This window comes from Rhinoderma darwinii, chromosome 10 (assembly GCF_050947455.1).
Source record: "Rhinoderma darwinii isolate aRhiDar2 chromosome 10, aRhiDar2.hap1, whole genome shotgun sequence".
Lineage (NCBI taxonomy): Eukaryota > Metazoa > Chordata > Amphibia > Anura > Rhinodermatidae > Rhinoderma > Rhinoderma darwinii.
This window is the reverse complement of record NC_134696.1, coordinates 47,074,624-47,097,409: the sequence shown is the minus strand read 5'-3', so window position 1 is coordinate 47,097,409 and position 22,786 is coordinate 47,074,624. Positions and strand designations below refer to the sequence as shown.

Here is a 22,786-nt window from a genome sequence, read left to right as displayed (position 1 = left end):
CCCATAGCTGCTCATACAGTATAATGCCCCACAGCTGCCCATACAGTATAATGCCCCTATAGCTTCCCCATACAGCATAATTCCCCCATACAGTATAATGCCCCTTTAGGTTGCCCCATACAGTATAATGCCTTATAGCTGTCCCCATACAGTATAATGCCCCCATAGATGCACCCATACAGTATAAAGCCAACACAGATGCCCCAAAACAGTATGATTCCCACACAGATGCCCCCATGCAGTATAATGCCCATACAGATGCCCCCTTGCAGTATAATGCCCACACAGATGCCACATACAGTATAATGCCCCCATAGCTTTCCCCATACAGTATAATGCCCCCATAGCTGACCCATACAGCATAATGCCCCCATAGTTGACCCAAGTATAGTGCCCTCATAGCTGCCCTCATACTGTATAATGCCCCATTGCTGCCCTCATACAGCATAATGCTCCCTTAGCTGCCACCATACGCTATAATGCCCCCACAGCTGCCCATACAGTATAATGCCGATGTAGCTTCCCCCATACAGTATAATGCCCCCATAGCTGCCTCCATACAGTATAATGCCCCTTTAGCTGCCTCATACAGTATAATGCCCCTTTAGCTGCCCCATACAGTATAATGCCCCTGTAGCTTACCCCATACAGTATAATGCCCCCATAGCTGCCATGATACACTATAATGCCTCCTTAGCTGCCCATACACTATAATGCCCCTATAGCTTCCCCATACAACATAATTCACCCATACAGTATAATGCCCCTTTAGCTGCCCCATACAGTATGATGCACTATAGCTTCCCCCATACAGTATAATGCCGCCTTAGCTGCCCCCATAAAGTATAATGCCCTCTTAGCTGCCCTTAGTTCTAGTGCCCACATGGATAGCGCCGCAGTTCCCATGTAGACCGACAGTGCCATGCCCCCTTAAAGATAGTGTCACCCGCCTTGTAGATAGCGCTATCCCTCCCCCTGTAGCCATTGGTACTTGCTCTGGCTGGGGATTCTGCACCTAGAGCATCGGCCATGCTGTGGCCGGAGATTCCGCCCCAAGAGGAGCCCCTGTTATCACTATATGGACAGTGAGGTCAGGGATTCCCTCTATGAGCGGAATCCCCGGCCATAGCATCTGTCACGCTCTGGCCAGGGATTCCGCTCCAAGAGGAGCCCCTGACTTCACTGTCCATATATGGACAGTGACATCAGGGATTCCCTCTATAGGCGGAGTCCCCGGCCACAGCGTCGGCAACAATCTGGCAGGGATTCCGTTCCAGGAGGAGCAACTGACGTCACTGTCCATATATGGACAGTGATGTCAAGGGCTTCCCCGGGCTCAGCGTTTAAAGTAGCGCTGTGCCCAGGGAGTCCTCCGTACTAATGGAACTGACGGTTCCCTGCTTCAGCATTGTGTGCAACTGTATCTGCGTTCTGAGGACGCAGATACAGTTGACACTGGGAGTGTGGGACATAACACCAGGACAGCAGAGCAACCCCAAAATCTGCGACTGTCCCGCTGAATCCACCAACATTTAGGCTATTTATTATAAAATGTCACTGTAGAATTATAAAAAAAAAAAACAACTATATGGAATAATTTGTTTATTGGAACATTTATCTTTTTAATTGTTCATAGCAAATTACAACAACAGAGAAAACAGAAAACTAAAACGCTTGTAAAAGAAGTTTGTCCTATGAGACTTTTCGTTCAAAGCAAGCAGTTCCTATGGTAACGTACGGCGGTAGGTTGAAACGCCATAGAACCTCGACACGGAGCCATGTTTTGGTGGGCTAGCGTTCTGTGTGCGATGGTAGCGTCATAGACCAGCGACGCTGCGCCATGTTTCTGGTGGGTTGGTGTTCTGTTGTTGGTACGTCACTAGCCGGAAGGGTGTCGTGGAACCTGTACAGATCTCATCACAGGCGGGGACTGCGTTTCACCTGCTAAGACGCCGGTCAGCGAAGTCCGGGAAAGGTATGGCTTTTCAGGGGACCGTAGAACTGTGCGATGAGGGGGATGGGGGATTATTAGTCTTCTCTGGACTGGGAAGGTATGTGGAGACATAATGGTGTCACTTAACACGTCACTTGTCAAGGTTTGAATGGGATTCTGTTGTGATGGGGGAGGGAGTGTTCTTATCACACTGAGATTATGAATGAGGATGCCTAGATCTCCATCATTATATATAATCACTTATTTCCATGTCTTTTATATGATTATATTTGATAAGATGAGCTCCTTGTACTGGGAGAATGGCTAATATGATGTGGTCATGCAGGAGTGGTCACACAGTATGACGTCATAAAAAAGTATGTATACAAGTCTGTGGTGGCCCTTTAATTAAAGGGGAAAATCATCTTCTGACATTGAGGTTATTGTTGAGGGGTCTCTGACTAGAAGACCTAAGACGTGGAATGTGACTAGTAATCATGGGGCCTGTCCCCTTGCCCCCTCCATCATCCACAGTGCTGCACCTCTCTTCTTAGTGAAGGGGGTCCCCTTAGCTGCTGGACCCCACAGCAGGTAGTTACGCTTGTGCCTAAGGCCCCATGGTCACAGACTAGATGTTGTAGACAATAGAATAAGCTCGGTACATTGGAAAGTTATTGGGTGCATTGTCCACCGTGGCATTTGGCCAGGGCTGCCAGTGGCATACAGGGAGATTTCCATGACTAGAAATCTCGATATGATTCTCATGTTAGTGCTATATTGAGTTACAGGCAGGGTTTTCCAAACAGGATGAGGTGTTTTTTTTTGTGTGCACACATTCGCAGTTATCTGCCAAATTCTTTTGCCTGTAAGTCTGTGAACTCTCCTGCTACGGCCACATCCGTCCACGTTGTTTTACGTGTCCGTCCTCCTTGTCCTAGAGAGCCCTGCGTGTTGGTCCAGCATCGAAGGAACTTTCTCCTATACTTTTCTGTTTCAAGTCCTCACCATTGTTAAGACCTCTGCTTGCTGTCAGTAGATGGAAACATTCTTGTTTACATCCAGAAGCTGAATACCTGTCCTGATTGTATTCAGCTAATAAAAGTGTACAGCTTATTAAACCATAGATCCGTGTCCAGGCCAGGGCCGTAAAATGTGACCATAGAGCCATAGCTAAACTTTGAAGAGGGACCGTCTCCTCCTTCAGCAGTAAATTCAGTGCATTATTTTGGTGTCTGCGGCTGCTACAGGGGAGATGAAGCATTATATGCGGGAGCCGCTCTTATGGAGGGATTCTCCGTCCTGGCACACAGAAAGGGAACACCCGCCCCCCCCCCCCCAACCCATGAAGCCCATATGCTTTAATAGGGCATATAAATAGGGGTTAATGTTACTTACAAAACACAGACAACCCCTTTAAGGACAAATGGTTACAGATACCGGCAGAGGAAAGCAAGAAAGAAAACGTTCCAAAATAAATACTATATTATTTAACCCTTTAAAGGGGAAGCATTGAATGGAAGCTTTCTCAACCCTATAACTCCCTCTTACTGAGTGTCGTATGTCATAGAGACATGTTGAAGAATAAATCGATGAGGGACCACAAGTTAAAGGGGTTGTGTGGTTTAGGAAATCCATCATCAAATACCCTATAAGGGAATTCTGACTTACAGAGTTATTCCCATCTCAGACATTTATGGCATATCAACAGGATATGCCATAAATGACCGATATATGTGTATCCCACCTCTGGGACCTGCACCTGTCTCTATAACTGGGCACCCTGAACCCCATTCTGCCACTGTTACGAGGCGGCCGGGTTTTCTGGAAGCAGCCGAGTGTGTTATACTGCGCTGTTTCTGGAAATCCCATAGAAATGAATGGGATTTGTGGAAACCGTGTAGCACAGCGAGCTTGAATGGTTCTGTACTCCCAGCCACCTCATAACTCAGGGACCAGGGACTTAAGCAAAAGATGGACGGGGGTCTAGAAATAAGTGTGGGACCCGCATGTATTGGACATTTATGGCAAATCATGCCATAAATGTCCGAGATTGGAAAACTCCTTTAACCCCTTAGTGACCAGCCCATTTTAGGCCTTAATGACCAAGCCATTTTATTCGTTTTTCTATAGTCGCATTCAAAGCGCTATAACGTTTTTATTTTTTCGTCTACATAGCTGTATGAGGGCTTGTTTTTTGCGGGATTAGTTGTACTTTTTAATAGCACCATTTTTGGGTACATATAATTTTTATATTAACTTTTATTAACCTTTTTGGGGGGGATTATAAAAAAAAACTGAAATTCCGCCATTGTTCTATGCGTTTTTAAATTGACGCCGTTCACTGTGCGACGTAATTAACATGTGACCTTTATTCTATGGGTCGGTACGATTACGGCGATACCACATATGTGGAGGTTTTTTTATGTTTTACGACTTTTGCACAATAAAAACACTTTTGAACTAAAATTATTTGTTTTTGCATCGTCGCTTTCCAAGAGCCGTAATTTTTTTATTTTTCCATCAATGTAGTGATTTTTTGGGCTTGTTTTCTGCGGGACAAGACGTAGTTTTGAATGGTACTGTTTTGGGGTGCGTGGGACTTATTGATTCATTTTTATTATGACTTTTTTGGGGGGCAATGGAAAAAAATTGCAATTTCGCCATAGTTTTTGGCATTTTTTTTTTACGGTGTTCACTTTGCGGTTTAAATTACATATTAACTTTATTAATGGAGTCATTACGGTCGCGGCGATACCACATATGTGTACTTTTTTTTTTTTTTTTACACTTTTACTAAATAAAACCACTTTTTTTTTTTTTTTACTGTACTTTTTATTAATAATATTTATTTCACTTTGATGACTTATTTTATTAGTCCCACTAGGGGACTTTACTGTGCGATGTTCCGATCGCTGCTATAATGCTCTGGTATACTTCGTATACCAGAGCATTATTGCCTGTCAGTGTAAATCTGACAGGCAATCTGTTAGGACGTGCCTCTGGCGCGTCCTAACAGGCATATGTCCAGGGCAGACCTGGGGGCTTTTATCAGTCCCCCGGCTGCCATGACACCCCATCGGAGACCCGCGATTGCATTCGCGGGCCGCCGATGGGTGAGAGAGGGAGCTCACTCCCTCTGTAAACAAAGTTAAATGCCGCGGTCGCTATTGACGGCGGCATTTAACGGGTTAAACGGCCGCGATCGAAGTAAACTTCGATCGCGGGCGTTGGAGCAGGAGCTCAGCTGTCATCAGACAGCAGAGCCCCGGCTCCTGCCTGCACGGGAGACCCGTACAGGACTTAGACTAGGCTGACGTGAAAAGGCGTCAGCCTAGCCTAAAGCCCAGTAGTGAATCACGTAAAAAGGCGTATTAGTGGTCACTAAGGGGTTAATAGAGGGGAGTTCCCACTTAGTCCCCTAATCTATTAGTCAAAGTGGCTACAAAGAGAATATCTCTCAACAAAAGTCACCATGAAGCCGCAGCCTCCTAAATTACATTACTAGTCCAATGATTCGTAAATTTCCTGGATTTTATGTCCCCTTCTGAATTGCAATTTATTTGCCCTTCTTCAAACCTGTTGGTCCGCTCGTATTCTTACTTGCCTCTCCGGGACCTGTATAACCTGTGCTGCAAATTATTAGATACAAGAACGAACCATGAAATCTACCGCTTGAGGACAATTCTACCTAAAAAACGACAACATTGTTTCAAATTTCTAATAACCTATTACAGCTACTTGGATGGATCTGAAACTTCAAGGGAAGGGTTTATCTAATTTAGAAAATAAAACCATTATCAAATACCCTATGAGGGCATTTTGAGTTAAAGCGGGTGTTTTACAGCAAGAACCCCTGTACATATGCCTTATTAGGGCATATAGATGTCATAGAGGGGGTCCCCCATCTGGAACCACCCTCTATGTGCCAGAACGCTTTGGTGGACCTGGCGTACCCATGCATTACATGGATGGCTATTTATTTCAATGGCTAGCATGTAATGTTACAGTGGAGCGGCGTGCAGCTGGCATTAGATGGCTGTCTGTCCCAACACCTCTATTAGGACTGGGTAAAATGGCCTAAAAATAAAGTCTTGATTGTTTTCAAGCTTTTGGAGAATTCTTGATTTTAATCATATAGCTGTCACACCGCTGCTGTGGGGAAGGGGCTGAAAGTGGGTGTTTGGAGGTGCGGGGGCCTCTGTGCTCCCTGCGATGCAGCGCATCTCCCTCTTGAATGTAACCCGTAAGTTAATGTGATAAAATTCTGTAGTAAAACAGAATCTTGAGTGGCGCTATTAGCAATTTAATAATATTAATTTGATTAATTGCCCAGCCCTAACCTCCACGTTTGGTGCACATATGGTAATTTTTACTTGAGATGTGGCTGCCAAACACCTGTGGTGGCGCTTAATTCCAGAATAAATATTTGTCTGAACCTCCTCCCCATATTGCATGTTGACTTTGTTCCTTTTTATTACCACTGGTTGCCTTTTTATTTCTTCCTTAACTACGGAAAATAAAAAGAATAATTGGATAACTCTAATTTCTACTCCAATTATTCCTTAGTGTATCCTTTAGATACATCGCCCCCATTACATACCGCTTTTGGAACCCTCCCTTCAAATGTGAGACACAGTTTTATTACGCGATACTATTATGGCTTGGAAATCTTTTAGGTCGTCCTCTTTCAAGCTCCCTCAACGTATATCTAAACACATGAATCTTTGGGGTCCTCGAGGCTTCCCCCAGGGGAGAGAGAATCCTCACTTTCAAAGCTGGCGCATCTTGGGCATTTTCCAACTCCGACACATTCTACTCCCATCTGAAGATCGTTTCATGACTTTTCAGGAAATTCTATCTACGTTTCATGTCCCATCACACCATTATCTGGCTTATTGTCCGCTTCGTTCTTTCTTACGGCTGTGTTCACATCACCGTCGCTTTCCGTTGAGGGGTTCCGTCTTGAGGTTTCCGGCGGGTTAACCCCTCAGCGGAAAGGCAAACGGAAACCTCTGCTTCCATTGAACTCAATGGTGACGGAAACCTAGCTAATGGTTTCCGTCTGTCACCGTTGTGGCAGGGTTCCGTCGTTTTGAACGAATCAATAGCGCAGTCGACTGAATAGAAACCTCTGACGGAACTCCTCAACGGAAGGCCGACGGTGATGTGAACAGGCCCTGAGATCGTTACTCCACCACATATCACCGGAGTGTGTTGAGAATCCAATTGATTCTTTAATTGCCACGCCGCCTTCCGAATCCTCCCTACCACTTCTTTATAGCAAGCTGAGAGAAAGGCAGGCGAAATCTACCTCTTCATTAATGTTCCAGGCTTGGAACAGAGGGTCCCCAGACCCTGATCTGACACAACAGGGGTGAGAAAGGCGGCCATAAATGAGCAATGGAGGGAAACTCACTTCAAATTCCTTCATAGGGACATTTATGGTTTTGATATACCCCACACTCTAATGCCCCAGATATGTGGGTGGCTTGCCCAAGATGCAACACCCCCAAAACAGACCTTATTCACGGGTTATGGAGATGCCCTAAACTGGTACCGTATTGGGTAGACCTATTAAATTTTATAGTGGATACTTGGGAGATATCATTTCCCCTGGATCCGTTACCCCTTTATTCCATATACTTCCTGACTCTTCATGTTCTCGGCAATCCCTACACGTGGTTTTGTTGGTAGCTATACGATGCTTACTGGCTCACATCTCACATTCCCACACTTACCGAACTTACAATACAAATAAAAAAATATATCCTTATGGACAGGCTGGAAGTAAACTAAAGCCCCACCGTTCTTCCAGAAATGGAAATTTTTTATTTGTAAACCTTTCCAACAAAACGAAATTACGGAGTTGATGGCTCCTTTTCATTACACGTCCTGGTACTTGACTAGGGACATTGCCGGTACGCTGGGTCGTTGGAAATTCTTAGAAACAAATGGAGAAGAGGTATACAATGCTTAGTGGGGGTACCTGATCTAGAAAATGAGATCTGATTGTTTCTCAAAAACGCAATTTGATATAAATACTATCAGTCCTTGAGCTTTGCGGGGTGGGGGTTGGTTTAATTGGTTATTTTGTTATATGGCTCTTTGCACTCTGGTACGTCGCCTGTATTGAGATTTATATGTAACGCTGTATCTATTGTACAATGTATAACTGTGTGACTGTATAATGCATTTTCTCATGTGCCATTCTGGCGTTATTTCATTTTGTATAAATATGCAGAGCTATGAAAAGCAATAAAAATGTGTTTAAAAAAAAAAAAAAGAATTGGATTCTTTAGATTCCTCCCCACTTTGAAATGCCAAACTGATTTAGTTAACAGCGGTGGAACAGATGAGCGTAATTTCCCCTGCAAAAATGACTCCTCTCCAGAGCATGATGAAACCAAAGTGTAAGACAGAGACGTGGCAGGACATGTCCACACAACCACACAAGCAACGTTCCGCATACTCCTGTTCCGTGAAGATAAAAATGCAAATCATTGATGGAAATGTATGAGAACATCTAGAGTTATCGCCCACTTCAGATGTGGGCGAGACTTGACATTCAGTGACCTCTACAGAGGTCAAGTAATGGTAGGTCTTACAATATTCCATCAAGTCACAACGAACCCTAGGGTGACCGCTAAGGATCGTGTAGTTTTGCCCGTAGTGTCTGCTCCGAAAATATAACAGGAATGATCTTAATCTGTACACTAATTTAGTTGTGTTTTTTTTACGATAAGTGGCTATAGATGTGTCCGGCGACCACTTATCTCCACTGCACGCCCGGCATTCCTTCTACATATACATACGCCGTAGGCTGTTTTTTAAGGATACATTGTATATCTATGTCTTTTTTTCTATTGTTGCTTTGCAGCACCGTAAGGATGAAGATCCAGCTCCTTCTGCTATGCACCTTTCTAGGGCTTGGCTTGGCTGTACCGATAGACCGGGCACCGCCGAAGAAAGAAGCGGAGCCTCCGGCAGAACCTGCGGTAAGTGCTCTGTTACGGCAGTTCTCCTGGGTTGTGTAATATATTGTCTGGCGGATATGTGACCAGTAACTTCAGACGCTCCAGAGAGAGAGAGACGATCCTTCTTGCTTTGTGTCATGTACAAGTCCCATCAAATACGATTACCATGCCTGCTGAAATCAGACTGATGCCAATCACGCCATTACCGGGACGACTTACTGCCACTGGGACGGGCAGCACATCTGTTCTGTTATTAGACTAAATTATATTACGGTGTCAAATCCAGATTTCTTCATGGTCCTGGAAATAACCATGACATTGATTTGTTTCCAATTTCAGAAACATTTATTTCGGGCTATGGACAAGCAAATTCATCCTCATGTTTGAACAGGACGAGCGCCAGCTTCATGCACTTAGAGGACCTGTCGTCTGTCCTGACGTGTCTTTTTTAGTAAATGTATACCCCATGATATGACAATTTTGCAGCATATTTTCTTAAAACTGCAATATGCTGTTCCTCTGCTTTCCTCCTGGAAATGTATGAATAAATTGACAACTGGGCGTTACCATCCTTGGCAGTAGGGGCACTGATTGGACAGTCTCATTGTATTGGAATGTACCCTATTGATTAGGGGTATCCATTCATTCATTTATTTCAAGGAGGAATAACAGAGGAATGGCACTCAGTTCTAAGAAAAGATGCAAGAGTTTTACGGTCAGGAGAGTGTGATCGGTCATCTATAAAGCGAGGCTGTATTTTTGGGCACGTATAGGGTAATATTAGCAGCTGTGGGTCATTGACCATCTCATGTTGAATTCTATCCTAGGATACTGGCCTGTACTATGATCGCTACCTGCGAGAAGTGATTGATGTGCTGGAAACCGACAGCCATTTCCGTGAGAAGCTTCAGGCTGCCAACGCAGACGACATCAAGGTAATCTCCTGTAACTGAACATGTGATATGTCAGGCCTGTGTCCGCAGCTTATCTCTTCATGATGTGTTTGCTTTTTAGTGTGTTGGTTTTGGCTACATGGAAGAGCAAAGTACATAGTTTTTACATAGGAACATAATAATTATCAGACGATCATGGACTTTGGTTTAGGTCAACGCTGAAAACCATCAGTGTAGTGAAGATAAGAGCAGCCCCGGAAATATTCCTGGTATCTTCATGCTCTAGACTGGACATCTTGTCTCAAACTGACTATAGATAAAACAATTATCTGCTAAAAGAGCTTAAAGATCTTGGAATGGAAAACATCTGATTTTTCTATTAATTTTCTCATTTGACTCTGCGGATCAGCGGCCGCAGACACCACAAGGCCCCGCTTATCTCCAACCCAGAATCAGACTGGAAAATCTAAGGAATGAGGTGAACTGGTTGTATACATATTTTTATGTAGTTACCATCTATGTTTTTTGTTTTTTTTCCACTCCTTTTTTCAGAGTGGTAAGCTCAGCAAGGAGCTAGATTTTGTGAGCCACCATGTGAGGACAAAGCTGGATGAGCTGAAGAGGCAGGAGGTGTCCAGGCTGCGAATGCTGATCAAGGCAAAAATGGATGCGACCATGGAGGAAAGTGAGTGAATGAAATGAACCTTGAGTATTCTGATTCTTCAGTGTTCAGTCTTTGCAGAAGTCCGCAAATAGTAGAGAACCCATTGAAAAGGAGTATGACTGCAGGATCAGACTACGCAGTTTGTTTGTAGTCTGTTGCCATGGAGACACATAGGAGCTGTAGTCACAAAATTATGTTATAGGAAATTTCTAATCAAATCTATCCACAAAGTTTTATATATATATATATATATATATATATATATATATATATATATATACATATTTATACTCTAAGGCCTATAGAGTGTACTGCCCTTCATTAAAGGACAAAATATATGTATTTATTATCTTGCAGCCAATATTGATTTAACCTTCCCATGACAATTGGGTTCATATTGTAGTTGTCATAGGTCTGTCCACATATATCAGACATTTATGGTGTATCCTGTGGATATACCATATTATTGTGCTTTTTAAAAATGTCTCTGATTTATGTTTCCTAGATGTACAAATTGACCACGTTGCGTTGCTGAAACAGTTTGAGCATTTGGACCCTCAGAACCAGCATACGTTTGAGGCACGGGATTTGGAACTGCTCATTCAGGCTGTAAGTAGGAGATTTGGACGTTTTTTAAGGACTTATTTTGGGGCAGCCGGAATATGTTGTAAATTGCACCAAAATTTGGCATATTTCTTGTCAAACTAGATGTTTGCACCTATCTAGACACTTCTAAAACGTGTTTTGAAAAAGGGGCGCATCTTACCGGGAAAGGGCATGGCTAACGTTGCGCCATTGTGCTCCAGAAAAACTGGCATAAAATTCTGTCGCAAACTAAGCCAAACCAAAGGAAAAGTGTCTAGCAGGTCAAGTAAGACGTGCCAAATTTATCATACAGCATTCGTCACTGTGGTGAATTTGGCGCATCTTCTGACTGCCGGTTCTAAGTTTACACCGTCCAACTGCATTACTACATCTGCCCCATTGTCTTCATATTTCCTGGACTGAGACCGTTGCATTAAGATTCTGATATTTGCGCTGTATTCCCAGCTTCCATCTCCATCATGCTGACTTGTTTCGCAGGTTGAGTAGATCCCTTCAGATAAGCACAAGTGAGTCTATAGGTTACTGTACTTATCTGATCCATAGCATGTTGGGATTGCCAGGTATCATGCCCACTGTACAAGGCATCTGCTTACCCGGAAATGTCACACTGATGTGCCAACAGCTGCTCTTTTCTGATGTTGTGCCACCTAGATGACTAGATAATCTGACAGAGGAAGTTGTGTACAGCGCAGTTACTACTGTTGTGTGGTGGTGATCAGCTCCCACTAATTTAACTCTTTATTGACCTATTCATTTTTACTGTAAGGAACACTAAACCCAGCAATAAAAAAAACTGAAGAACAAATGCATGCATTGACTCACATATACTAAGCAGTTCACGACAGATTTTGGCTTAAAATGCGGCAAAAAAAAGTTGCAGACGGTGCCGTTCAACAAATTTTTAAGAATTTATACGAATTTTTACGTTTGGAAAGTGACAAGAGAAATGTGCGTGGTCTCCAAGGAGATCCAGTTTAAGCCACGTTTATTAAAAAAAGGAGGGGGGGCATATAGCGCAAATTTACCGCTCATAGCGGGTGTAGACTTTATCTTCTGACTTCAGACCGTTCAAAATGTGCTAAATTTATAAAAAGGTACAGAATATTCCAACTTCATCCATTACTTAGACTGGCCTAAGATACTTCAAGTCTTAATAAGTATGTAATAGTGTATTAAACTATGCTATTCCATCTCGCGGGGTCCAATAAAAAAACATATATGCTTAACGGATGCCACAATAGCCTATGGGTTCTGGATGGCGCTGTAATGGCATTTCGTTAAATGTATACGTCTGGAAGTTCATATATGTCCATATATGTACACTTTACGCTGGAGCTTTCCGGTGACAGACAGTCTGTACAGTACAATGGTCTTCTAGAAAATGGCTGTCCTCCTCGCACACTCAGCACCTTTGAGATCCTAAGGTTTCCCGGGTGGAGATCGTTTTGGGTGTCCCGCAAGGACTCCGTTAGGGGGCTCCGTCACAGATCCAGCCAAGATTACCAGCATGCTGCACTATTGTTTCTGGTGAAACCACGGACACCCTTACGGCAAGCAGACGGAACCCATTAAAGTCAATGGGTTCTATCGGCTGCCGGTGGTATCCGTGGTGCAACAGAATTGTCGCTCCCGATTTTCCTTTGTTCTGCTGCTCTGACGGAGCAGAACAACGGAAACCCCCATCGCAGGTGTGAACAGTGCCTAAGGATATGTGCACACACACTAATTACGTCCGTAATTGACGGACGTATTTCGGCCGCAAGTACCGGACCGAACACAGTGCAGGGAGCCGGGCTCCTAGCATCATACTTATATACGACGCTAGGAGTCCCTGCCTCTCTGCAGGACAACTGTCCCGTAGTGTAATCATGTTTTCAGTACGTGACAGTTGTCCTGCAGCGAGGCAGGGACTCCTAGCATCGTACATAAGTATGATGCTTGGAGCCCGGCTCCCTGCACTGTGTTCGGTCCGGGACTTGCAGCCGAAATACGTCCGTATATTACGGACGTAATTAGTGTGTGTGCACATACCCTAAGAGTTCTCTGTATTAAAGAAATAGTGCACCATCTTCATAGCAAATTCATTAGCAAAACTCTAGAAAAATTTATTCTGCTGGTTCCTAAGGAAAAATTATTAATGATCAAAGAACAGGGCAGCTTGTGACGAGGACAATGTGAAGAGAGGAATGGAGACATATAGCGAAAAGATCAGAGTACCCCCATTAGAAGAGAGCAGTACATACTGTGAAACTGCAGATTGTGACGCTAACCCCTCCTACTTTCCTTAGGCCACCAAGGATCTGGAGAATTACGATGCTGAACGGCATGAGGAGTTCAAACGTTACGAGATGATGAAGGAACACGAGAGACGGGAATATCTGAAGTCCCTGGATGAGGATAAACGGAGAATGGAGGAAACGCACTATGAAGAAATGAAGAAAAAGCACAAGGAACACCCTAAAGTTAATGTACCAGTAAGTGCCGTTCATCGTAGGCCATGTAGACGTGTGATCTGTATTTCTGCAGTGGAAGAAAGGTCAGAAGAGTTTCCTTTGAAGGAATTGTGCCCAGAAATAGCGTCGCTCTTGTCTTTGGCTGTGCCTGTTATTGCAGCTCATCCCCATTCACTTAAATGAGAATGAGCTGCAATACTAGACACCGCCTATGGACAAGAGTGGTGCTGTTCTAAACCCAGACAACCTGTTTAAGTCAGATTGTCAACTTCTCCAGTTCATTCAGGTCTTTAACTTCAACTAGTATCTCCCCATACCCCGTCAGATTCTCTTCATTTGTTCACGTTATAACCTGGTCCCTTTTTATCTTTAGGGAAGTAAAGATCAACTGAAAGAAGTCTGGGAGGAGACCGATGGCCTTGACCCCAACGACTTCAACCCAAAAACGTTCTTCAAATTACATGGTAAATATAGTCTTCTTACACTCTCATGTGTGAAGAAGCTAAAGTGTGCGTTCCTTCACAGTTCAGGCCCTTTTACACGGGCCAATGATTGGGCAAACAAACATTCATATGAGCGTTCGTTCCTGATCATTGCCCTGTGTAAACAGGGCAACGATCAGCTGATGAACGAGCAAATGCTATTCTATCTATAGTTTATGCTGCACAAAATATTATTGCTGTCGGCAGCACATCACCCTGTGGAAATGGGGAGACGTTCTGCCGATGTGATGGTAATGCATGGGGACAAGCGATCCTAGTACCGATCGCTTGTCCCTATACTTAGCTCTTTGTGAAAGGAGCAAATGAGTGCCGATCAATGAGCTTTCTCGTTGATCGGCATTCATCGCACGGCCCATATTGGCCGGTGTAAAAGTGCCCCTACGTGTAGTCCATGTTCTGCAGTGTTTAATCCGTATACAGTACAAGACCAATACCTTACATGGAATTCCATATTCTCATAATCGATCTGTCTTTCAGATACGAATGGAGATAGCGTTCTGGATGAGCAAGAGTTGGAAGCACTGTTTACAAAGGAGGTAAACGCACATATTCGTGCTTAAATTGATGTATGAATAGAATTCTAAATTGTACACAGGTTTTTCTACATGTACAGATTTAAGGCACGTGAATCGTGTTCTGCAATACCACGTACAGCCCGTGGACAGAAGGGGCGCTCTTTCTGTGAGAGGAAAAAAACAAAAACTTTACCCTTTCACCCTATGACTGCACCCCTGGAGAGACATCCCATTCGCTGGACAGGAAGCCTGACGATATATAAAAGGACACCCCTCTCCACACACCCAGTCAGGTTCCCTGTCCTCCGGATGGGATTGTCTAGTGGATCAAGACACTCTCTCCAGGATTGCAGACCCTCCAGCAGGTACTCACCTGTTTTCTGAAGGTGTAAGCCTCTTAGGGAGCAGCCTGTAGTCTGGGGCTGGTATCTCCCTCCTCTCCCGGTCACCGCTTCAGGCCTGGCTCCGGGTTACAGGCAGAGAGCCAGGACTCCTGAAGCCAGGACTCCTGACCCAGCGTTCGGCCATTTGGATCGCTTAAAACCCCTTTGCTGTGCAATCCTAGTAGACTACAGACAATATATACTAGTAGTGAAGTAGACCATGATCTCTGCTGTTTGCTTCACTAGATTTATTTAACTTTGTTTTGTATTTGGAAGTAATTTTGATAAAATGTTGTGGTCTGCTTTTAGCTGGAGAAAGTCTATGACCCGAAGAATGAAGAAGATGACATGATGGAGATGGAAGAAGAGAGGCTGCGTATGAGAGAGCACGTCATGAAAAACGTACGGCGGGTTTAAATCTTCTAACCAAGGGATGGCGACGAGACCAGATTATTACTGAAAAACCCACATATAGTTCAGGATATGTCTGTTCCCCATAATCTAACAATACTGGAGTGTCTTTTCTTAGAACTCTGCATTCTGCTGTTCCTCTGTTATTCTTCCTGGAAATATCTAACTAAATTGACAACTGGGTGTTCCCTCCCCCTTGTCAGTAGGGTGTGGCCCTACACAGTCTGACATTGTCGGCACTGATTGGTCAATGTTTGTAGGGACATGCGCCATTGACAAGGGGAAAGGCAACACCCTGTCGCCAATGTAGTCCTGCATTTTCAGGAGGAATAACAGTGGAAAAGTATTACTTAGACCAGAATTCTTTAAAAAAAAAAAAAAAAGATGCTCCAGCATTGTTTTATGGGTTATGCAAGCATTTACTAAAACACGTCAGGAGCGGGCAGGTCCCATTAGAGGGATTTTAGGTAATAATGGCAGTGATGAAAAGATATACAACTTTCTTATATACTTTCATGGTCTTGATTTGCTGTCAGAAACGTTCATATTCATTCCGTTTCCATCCAGAGGCTGAAAATCCTGTACGCACCGAATACTTCTTACTGCTGAGTTTTTGTTACAGTTTTATCCAGTCTAGGGTGAATAAATCTCTCCTGTCTTGATGGTTTAATGCAATTTGTCACTGTAGGTAAAATATATCACCCTGGTGTCCAAGACTGAATGCAATTGTAGCAAACTCTCAGCTGTGAGATGTATTAGGACTGTACAGGTGGTCAGCCTCTGAATATAGATAAGGAAGTTCCCATTCACTGACCGGAAGTAGAGATGTTGAGAAATTGAAACACAAAGTATATTAGAAATGTGCAGAACTTTAACTGCTACGTTTAAATTTTATTTGCATAAACCCAGAAAATTGTGTTGATGTAGAAAGATTGTCTTACGGAACAACCCCCACCCACACAATTTTTGCCATTGCCCTAAAAAAAAATGCAGGTTTTTTTTTATATTGATTTTATAATTGTTCTTCAATAATAATATCAGAGAGGATCATTTAGAATTAATTATAAGGCTCTGTTCACACTGCATCAGAAGTATATATCTGGAAATGAACCAGACGTATACCTTAAACAGAAGTCTCTGACTTGTGCCACGATATAGGTATACAGTGGCAGGCATAGCCCACAGATTCACGAATGTATATGACGCGGTATAGTTTTTTCAGAATGCCTCTGTAGTGAATAGCTTAGTCGACTCTGCTATTCCATAAGTTAAAAAAAACTGGTTACCGGCAGACACCACTCCGACGTATGGCAAAAGCACTCTTGACATACTTCGTCAATGGGCCCCTATGTATTGGGTCAGCGTATGCCCCGGGAGCTTCTTCATGTACATTTAAAGGGGTTTTCTGCTGGTTTGAATTTCACGCCATTGCCGTTCTATGGTGCCATGGTTCCCGGCCGTGTCATGTTCAGCAGCAGAAGTCTTGTATGGACGCGTGACTGCAGCAGCTAATCGCTGCCCGCAGTAATGGATTTCATGGATAAGCCTGCATTTCATATTAATTCAGCCAAATAAAATAATTTTTATTCACTCTATTTGGCATCATATATATTTTAATATAACTGTAGCTTGAGGAAATAGTTCTAACTTGGAGTTGCTCCTTTTTAGGTGGATGCAAATCATGATCGCTTGGTGACGCTGGAAGAGTTCTTGAAATCTACAGAGAGGAAGGAGTTTAATGAGGCCGGTGGATGGGAGGTGAGGAATCTAAATTTTGTGTTCTTAAAGGAGTTGTCTAGAATTAGAAAAAAAAAATGCATTTTTATTTATAGTTTCAAAAACTGCGCCACACTTGTTTATAGGTTGTTTCTGGTATTGCAGTCCAACCCCATTTAAGTGTATAGGGCTGAACTGCAATACCAGATACAGTCCATGGACTAGAGTGACTGACATTGATGGCAAATCACTTTGGTCAAAGTCCATTAATGACAATGATTTTTTTAAAGGGAACCTTTAACCAAGCCTCAGATTAGCGCATCCCTACGATGCCCTATGGTAGCTGAACTAGTAGCTGCAGTTGTGCCCGTGAAATTGTCCTGAAAATGGTGGGGGAAGACATTTCCTCTCCCAACACCTCCTCAACGCCTGAAAGGAATAGGACTTGCCCTGCACGTAATGAGTCAGAGCTGTCATTCGGGCACTCTTGGCTCTACTGACTGGTATGGTGAAGTGATATTTCGGGTCCCCTCATTGGCACTTTGGAAAAGGCCATTTAGTGAACACCATTGCAGTCACTAGTTCAGCATAATTAGGACATCCATGTTATACCCTAATCTTAAAGGACCTGTCCCTTTAAGATTATTTATTTGGGGCATTACAGAGAGCCATCAATTGGTCATGACACTTTACATTTATATTCATGTTCTACGTTATTGGTTCAGTTTTGTGGCATTGTGGACCCCAATTTTTTTTTTTTTATGTATTACGTTTATAGCAAAAATTGCTCCACTGACCATTTTCCTTTCTTTTCAGACTGTAGATGAAGCTCAGATTTATACAGAAGAGGAGCTGCGCAGATTTGAACAAGAACTGGCTGCCCAGGAAGCTGCCTTAAATCAGCGTGCAGAGGAGCTGCGGAAAGAGCATGAAGTCCTGCAGCAGAGGCAGATGGAGTTGGATGCTCAGAAAAAGGAGTATCAGCAGGTCAGTGTGGAGGTCATGTGTTAAAGGGCGTCCGTCACCAGACCGAGCCCCCAGTATTAAAGCATCTATGAGATGCCTACTAAGGTAAAGTACATGGGTGCATCTACACACACCAAATGCTCCCCTATCATCTGATCCACTATCCAATTGATCTCATGTGCTGTATATAAACTAGCTCTTCTGAGCCTCCTCGGCCAATCAGATGCGCTAAGAGATCTCCTGTGGTGGTAACTTCCTCCGGAATAGATCCATTCAGAAATCTGGTTACTGTTTTGCCAAGAGGGCATGAACAGCTGATTTGCTTGCATACAGCACAGATCACAGGTATGACTGGGGGGCTTCTGTTGAGTGTAAATGCAATCTGGAATTGACCGTCATAGGGTGTCTAAGGTATACTCACCACTGAAGACCCTTTTACACTGGCTGATGATTGGGAGAATGAACGCTCACTCGAACGCTCGTTCCCGATCACTGACCCATGTAAATGTGGCAGCCAACAGCCGACGAATAAGCAAACGCTTGTTCGACAGCTGATCGGATCTTTTATGCTGCCATAAAAATGGTGGTTTGTCAGCAGCACATCTCTGAACGGTCAGATAATCTCCTTATTTGAATTTGACCTGTGCCAGTGCCCCTAATCTACATGCATAGTTCTTTTCTACATTTAATGTACTTTTTAGGGTGGATTTGGATGTACACTTTACTGGTGATAATGTACAATTAGAAATACGTTGGTTTTTTTTTAGGCTGTAATTCAGATGGAGCACAAGAAATCCCAGCAGGCTGAAGCACCTGCTGCTGGCCCCAATGGGGAACTGAAGTTTGAGAATCAAGTACCGGAAGGAGAGGTTGAGCAAGGTAGGAACCTTTTTTATATTGCTACATGGCAGGATTGAAAAATCACAAAGGTCGACCTAGTTCATTCTACTATTCTAGATGAGTGGTGTCGACCCCCCCCCCTCCCCCCCACAAATGATCGGGCAAACGAGCGATCAAACGAATGTTATATTGTTCCTGATTGACCAGAGTAAACGGCAAAGACCAGCTAATGAAATGGTCGCTAGTCGGCAGCATATCCCGTGTAAACAGGGAGATGTGCTGCCGTCATTATACAAACGCATGGAGACGAACGATTGTAGTAACGATCATTCCTCCCCATACGTTACCAACGACTTCTCCTTGTGAATGGAGATAATGACTGACGTGTTGGATCATCGATTTGGCACTCGTTTGCACGGAGTAGTCTTCTCACAGTTCTAAATGATTAAATAGGAAAGCGGACTATTTCTTATTTTTGTAACGGAATGGTGTTTAGAACTGAGTTTACTTCAGATACTATAAGCCAAGAATAGCCATAGCGCAGTCAGTGTCCTTCCTGCCCGATACAGAAAGGTTAGATGAGCAACGTCCTCTCCGCAGCCATAAAGTGTCCTTGCAAGCGGGAAGGATATAAAGGGTACATCACCTACGTACATGACCTATGTAATCTATCTTTACAGCAAAACAAGCGGAACCCCACCATGGATCAGATGTTCATCCTGGACCCCCAGGAGATGTTCATCCTGGACCCCCAGGAGAGGTTCATCCAGGACCCCCAGGAGACGCAGCCCACCTAGAAAAGAAAGATTCAGAACCTTCCCAGGAACATCACGTTCAGCAAGTCTAACAGTAGAAAATTAGACACCCAAAGGAGGAGAATGCGGCAGGGGAACAAGGATTGGTCAAGTCCATCATGGTGTCTCCACTCTGTTTCCCTCTGTTCTCCTGAATTTTTAAGTCTAGGGATGTGCAATTGACCTCTGGGTAAATCTCTCACATTGGGAATTAGGCTTCTTGTTTTCAAAAAACAAACTTAAAAAAGAAACAAAAGAAAAATAATGATAAAGTAAAAGACTGTGGGAAGTTCAGTAGGTCTTACCCTTTTTCTGGTTTTATCATGTTAGGGAATGCCATATCTGCAAATCAGGAGTATATAATGTATTTGCGCGTCTCCTCTAGCAGAGATGTAGTAATCCTTATCTAGACATGTAATTCTGCGCTTTTCATTTTTCCTTTTTTAACTGTGTCCTGAAAGTGCCAGCGCCAGGAGAAATTGTGGGGTAGGGCAGGGCGTTGTAGGGTTGATCCGCCATCTGTTGGAGTAATACAATAGTTGCCCTCTACCTCCCCCCAGAACCCTGTGAGCTAGCTAATGAACCCATGGAGCGCCAGGCCCTCGTATGTCTTGTAGTTTGGCACCTAATAATAAAGTAAATGCTGACCAGCTGCAGCTATAAGTCTACCAATCACTTTCTGCCGTTTATATTTTACTCTTTTTCCCATTGTGGAAGGCACATTGGGGCAAATTTTAGCCCGAAACATTTTACGTAAAAAAAAAAGCCTCTCGCAGTGTTGAAACATTCCTATTGGCCCTTCTCCAGTGACGCAGGCAGCGCTATTAAGATCCACCCACTTTGTTTTTAGCACTTCACAGGCCTCTCTGGTGGCACACGTGGCCTGAGCTAGTTCCACCCAGGGTCCGTCAGCAGCCATATTACTAATGCCTATTATATCACAACTGTTAAAGGGAACCGGTCATGTTGAAAATGCAGTCCGATCTACAGGCAGCATGTTATTGAGAAGGAAGAGCCGAGCAGATTGATATATAATTTTGTAGGAAAAGGATTCCGTATAACTTATCATTTATAGATCTAAATCCTGCATCTCTCTGGGCTTTAGGAGTCCAGTGGGCGGTCTCACTTGGTGATCGACAACCTTTCCTGTGTCAGTTACGGAGTAGACCGCCCACTAGACACCTAAGCATAGGAGATGCGATCTAAACGAATAAATGACAAGTTCTACTAAGCCTTTTCCCACAAAATGATATATCAATCGTGTCCGCTTCTTCGGCTCCATGACATGCTGCCTGCGTTTTCAACGTGACAGGGTCCCTTCAGAAGTGAGCAGCCACAGGTACTTCTAGCTCTGCTCCAGGACTGACCTGTCCTATATTTACTCCACTTTTAGAAGACAAAATGATTGAAAGATCTACACAACACATGACACTTTTCCTCTTTCAATGGCTTCTCACTTACTCCACATTGAAAAATCTGTTCCTTTGAACGCCATAGAGGCTGATGACTGGATATTTCCTCCAGGTACGGTCCCAGCAGTAACTTTTTTGGGCGCTGGGTCATAGCAGCGGAGAGATTTGCAGTGTCTGAATACAAGTAATTAAGCTATTATCTCAAATGAGGTTTTTTTTCACTTAATAAAAATAATGTTGGAAATGTCGACACTGTTTATCATATGCAAATTAATTACATCTTGTTAATTATGTGATAAAGAGCAGCAGTTCTATAAGGATATATTTTATGGTTATCTACCTGGCTAAATTGATACACCGTCTTAGGCCCCCTTGCACACGACTGTAAAATTGTCTGTAATTGCGGACCAATTCAGTTCTATTAGCTGCGGACACCTTTCCGTATCGGTGTCCGTGCCGTAGAAATGTTATGAAAATTATGGAACATGTCCGATCTTTTGCATTTCATGGGCTGTTCGCCCATACTTTGTATGGGAGCATGACCCGAAAATGTGGGCAGTGATTACGGGCACAGCAGTGTGCATGGAGCCTAACAGGAAAACTGGTCCTGCTGTTGTAGCAACCAATCAGTGCTCAGCTTTAATTTTTTTTAAAAATTGCTTTACAAAACTGAAAGCTGCACTGTAATTGGTTGTTACAGGCAGCAAGGCCAGTTTTGAGAAGTGAGGCCCGCTGTGTTATGCCCAAAGAGAGAAATCTTGCCAGACTCTGCCCCCTGAGGCCTGCACTAGGCATAACACAGTGTATTGGTTTTCCTTCCATTTGTGAAAACACCATCTCCGTATACACCAGAGGTCACCATACTTTTTAGGTATCAGAGCTGTACAGCACTGGTTCGTCTTAGTATTTTTTATTATTTTTTTTTCCTCCCAACCGTTAAGCTATGTGGATGATTTGTACTGGTGACAGCATACATCTCCCAGCATGCCCTCACCGCCTGTGCTGACAGAGCATGCTGGGACTTGAAGTTATCACAGCTAGTGTCTCACATGTTGGATCCATGTTTAGGTAAAATATAGCTTAGGACCTGTTCACATCAGCGTTGGCTTTCTGTTCCAGGGTTCCGTCTGAGGTTTCCTTTGTGGATCCCCGCAACGGGAGCCTTGACGAATCGCTTGTAGCGTGAAACGGTCGTTGGCATCCTCCACATCATTACTGACAGAGATGAACCTCAATAAATCTTTTTTTATTGCCACTGCGGTGAGTGCCTCGTATTTCCGATCTGTCTTCTACCATTGATCTCAATGGTGCCGGAAACATTACTAATGGTTTCCGTTTGTCACCGTTCCGGTAGGTTTGTTTTTTTTGACGGAATCAATAGCGCAGTCGATTGAACCCCTGAACGGAAAGCCAATGCTGATGTGAACAGGCCCTTACAGAGCCTTGCCTCTACTGTATACAATTGTAGACTCAGCTGTAAAAAGTATATTTGTGCAGGTGTTTGGCTTCAGGCTGTAAACAATTTTCCGTTCACTGCCAGCACACAGATTTATTACAAAGTAGGCTTGGACAGATCCTTGAAATGAAAACAAAATAGGTCTGGACAGTAGCCAATAAAATGTTGATGCAGAACTTTTTGGGTTGTTTTCTACTGATGTTTATGAAAGTCCTTCTGCTGCTACTAAAAAGAAAATCAAACTGGCTCCAGAAGTGGTTTATCCGA

At 43.6% G+C, this 22,786-nt stretch overlaps 1 protein-coding gene across 1 annotated transcript; it reads left to right on the top strand.

The window, feature by feature from the left end:
• The first annotated feature begins 1,836 nt into the window (after positions 1-1,836).
• LOC142662033 (nucleobindin-2-like) lies at positions 1,837-22,318 on the top strand. Its single transcript, XM_075839857.1, has 13 exons — positions 1,837-1,975; positions 8,811-8,928; positions 9,735-9,842; positions 10,353-10,485; positions 10,970-11,073; positions 13,359-13,544; positions 13,897-13,987; positions 14,504-14,562; positions 15,234-15,326; positions 17,004-17,093; positions 17,868-18,038; positions 18,785-18,896; positions 19,538-22,318. Exons 2-13 carry the CDS (start codon positions 8,821-8,823, stop codon positions 19,702-19,704), a joined length of 1,422 nt encoding a protein of 473 aa, XP_075695972.1. The 5' UTR covers positions 1,837-1,975; positions 8,811-8,820; the 3' UTR covers positions 19,705-22,318.
• Positions 22,319-22,786: the final 468 nt, after the last annotated feature.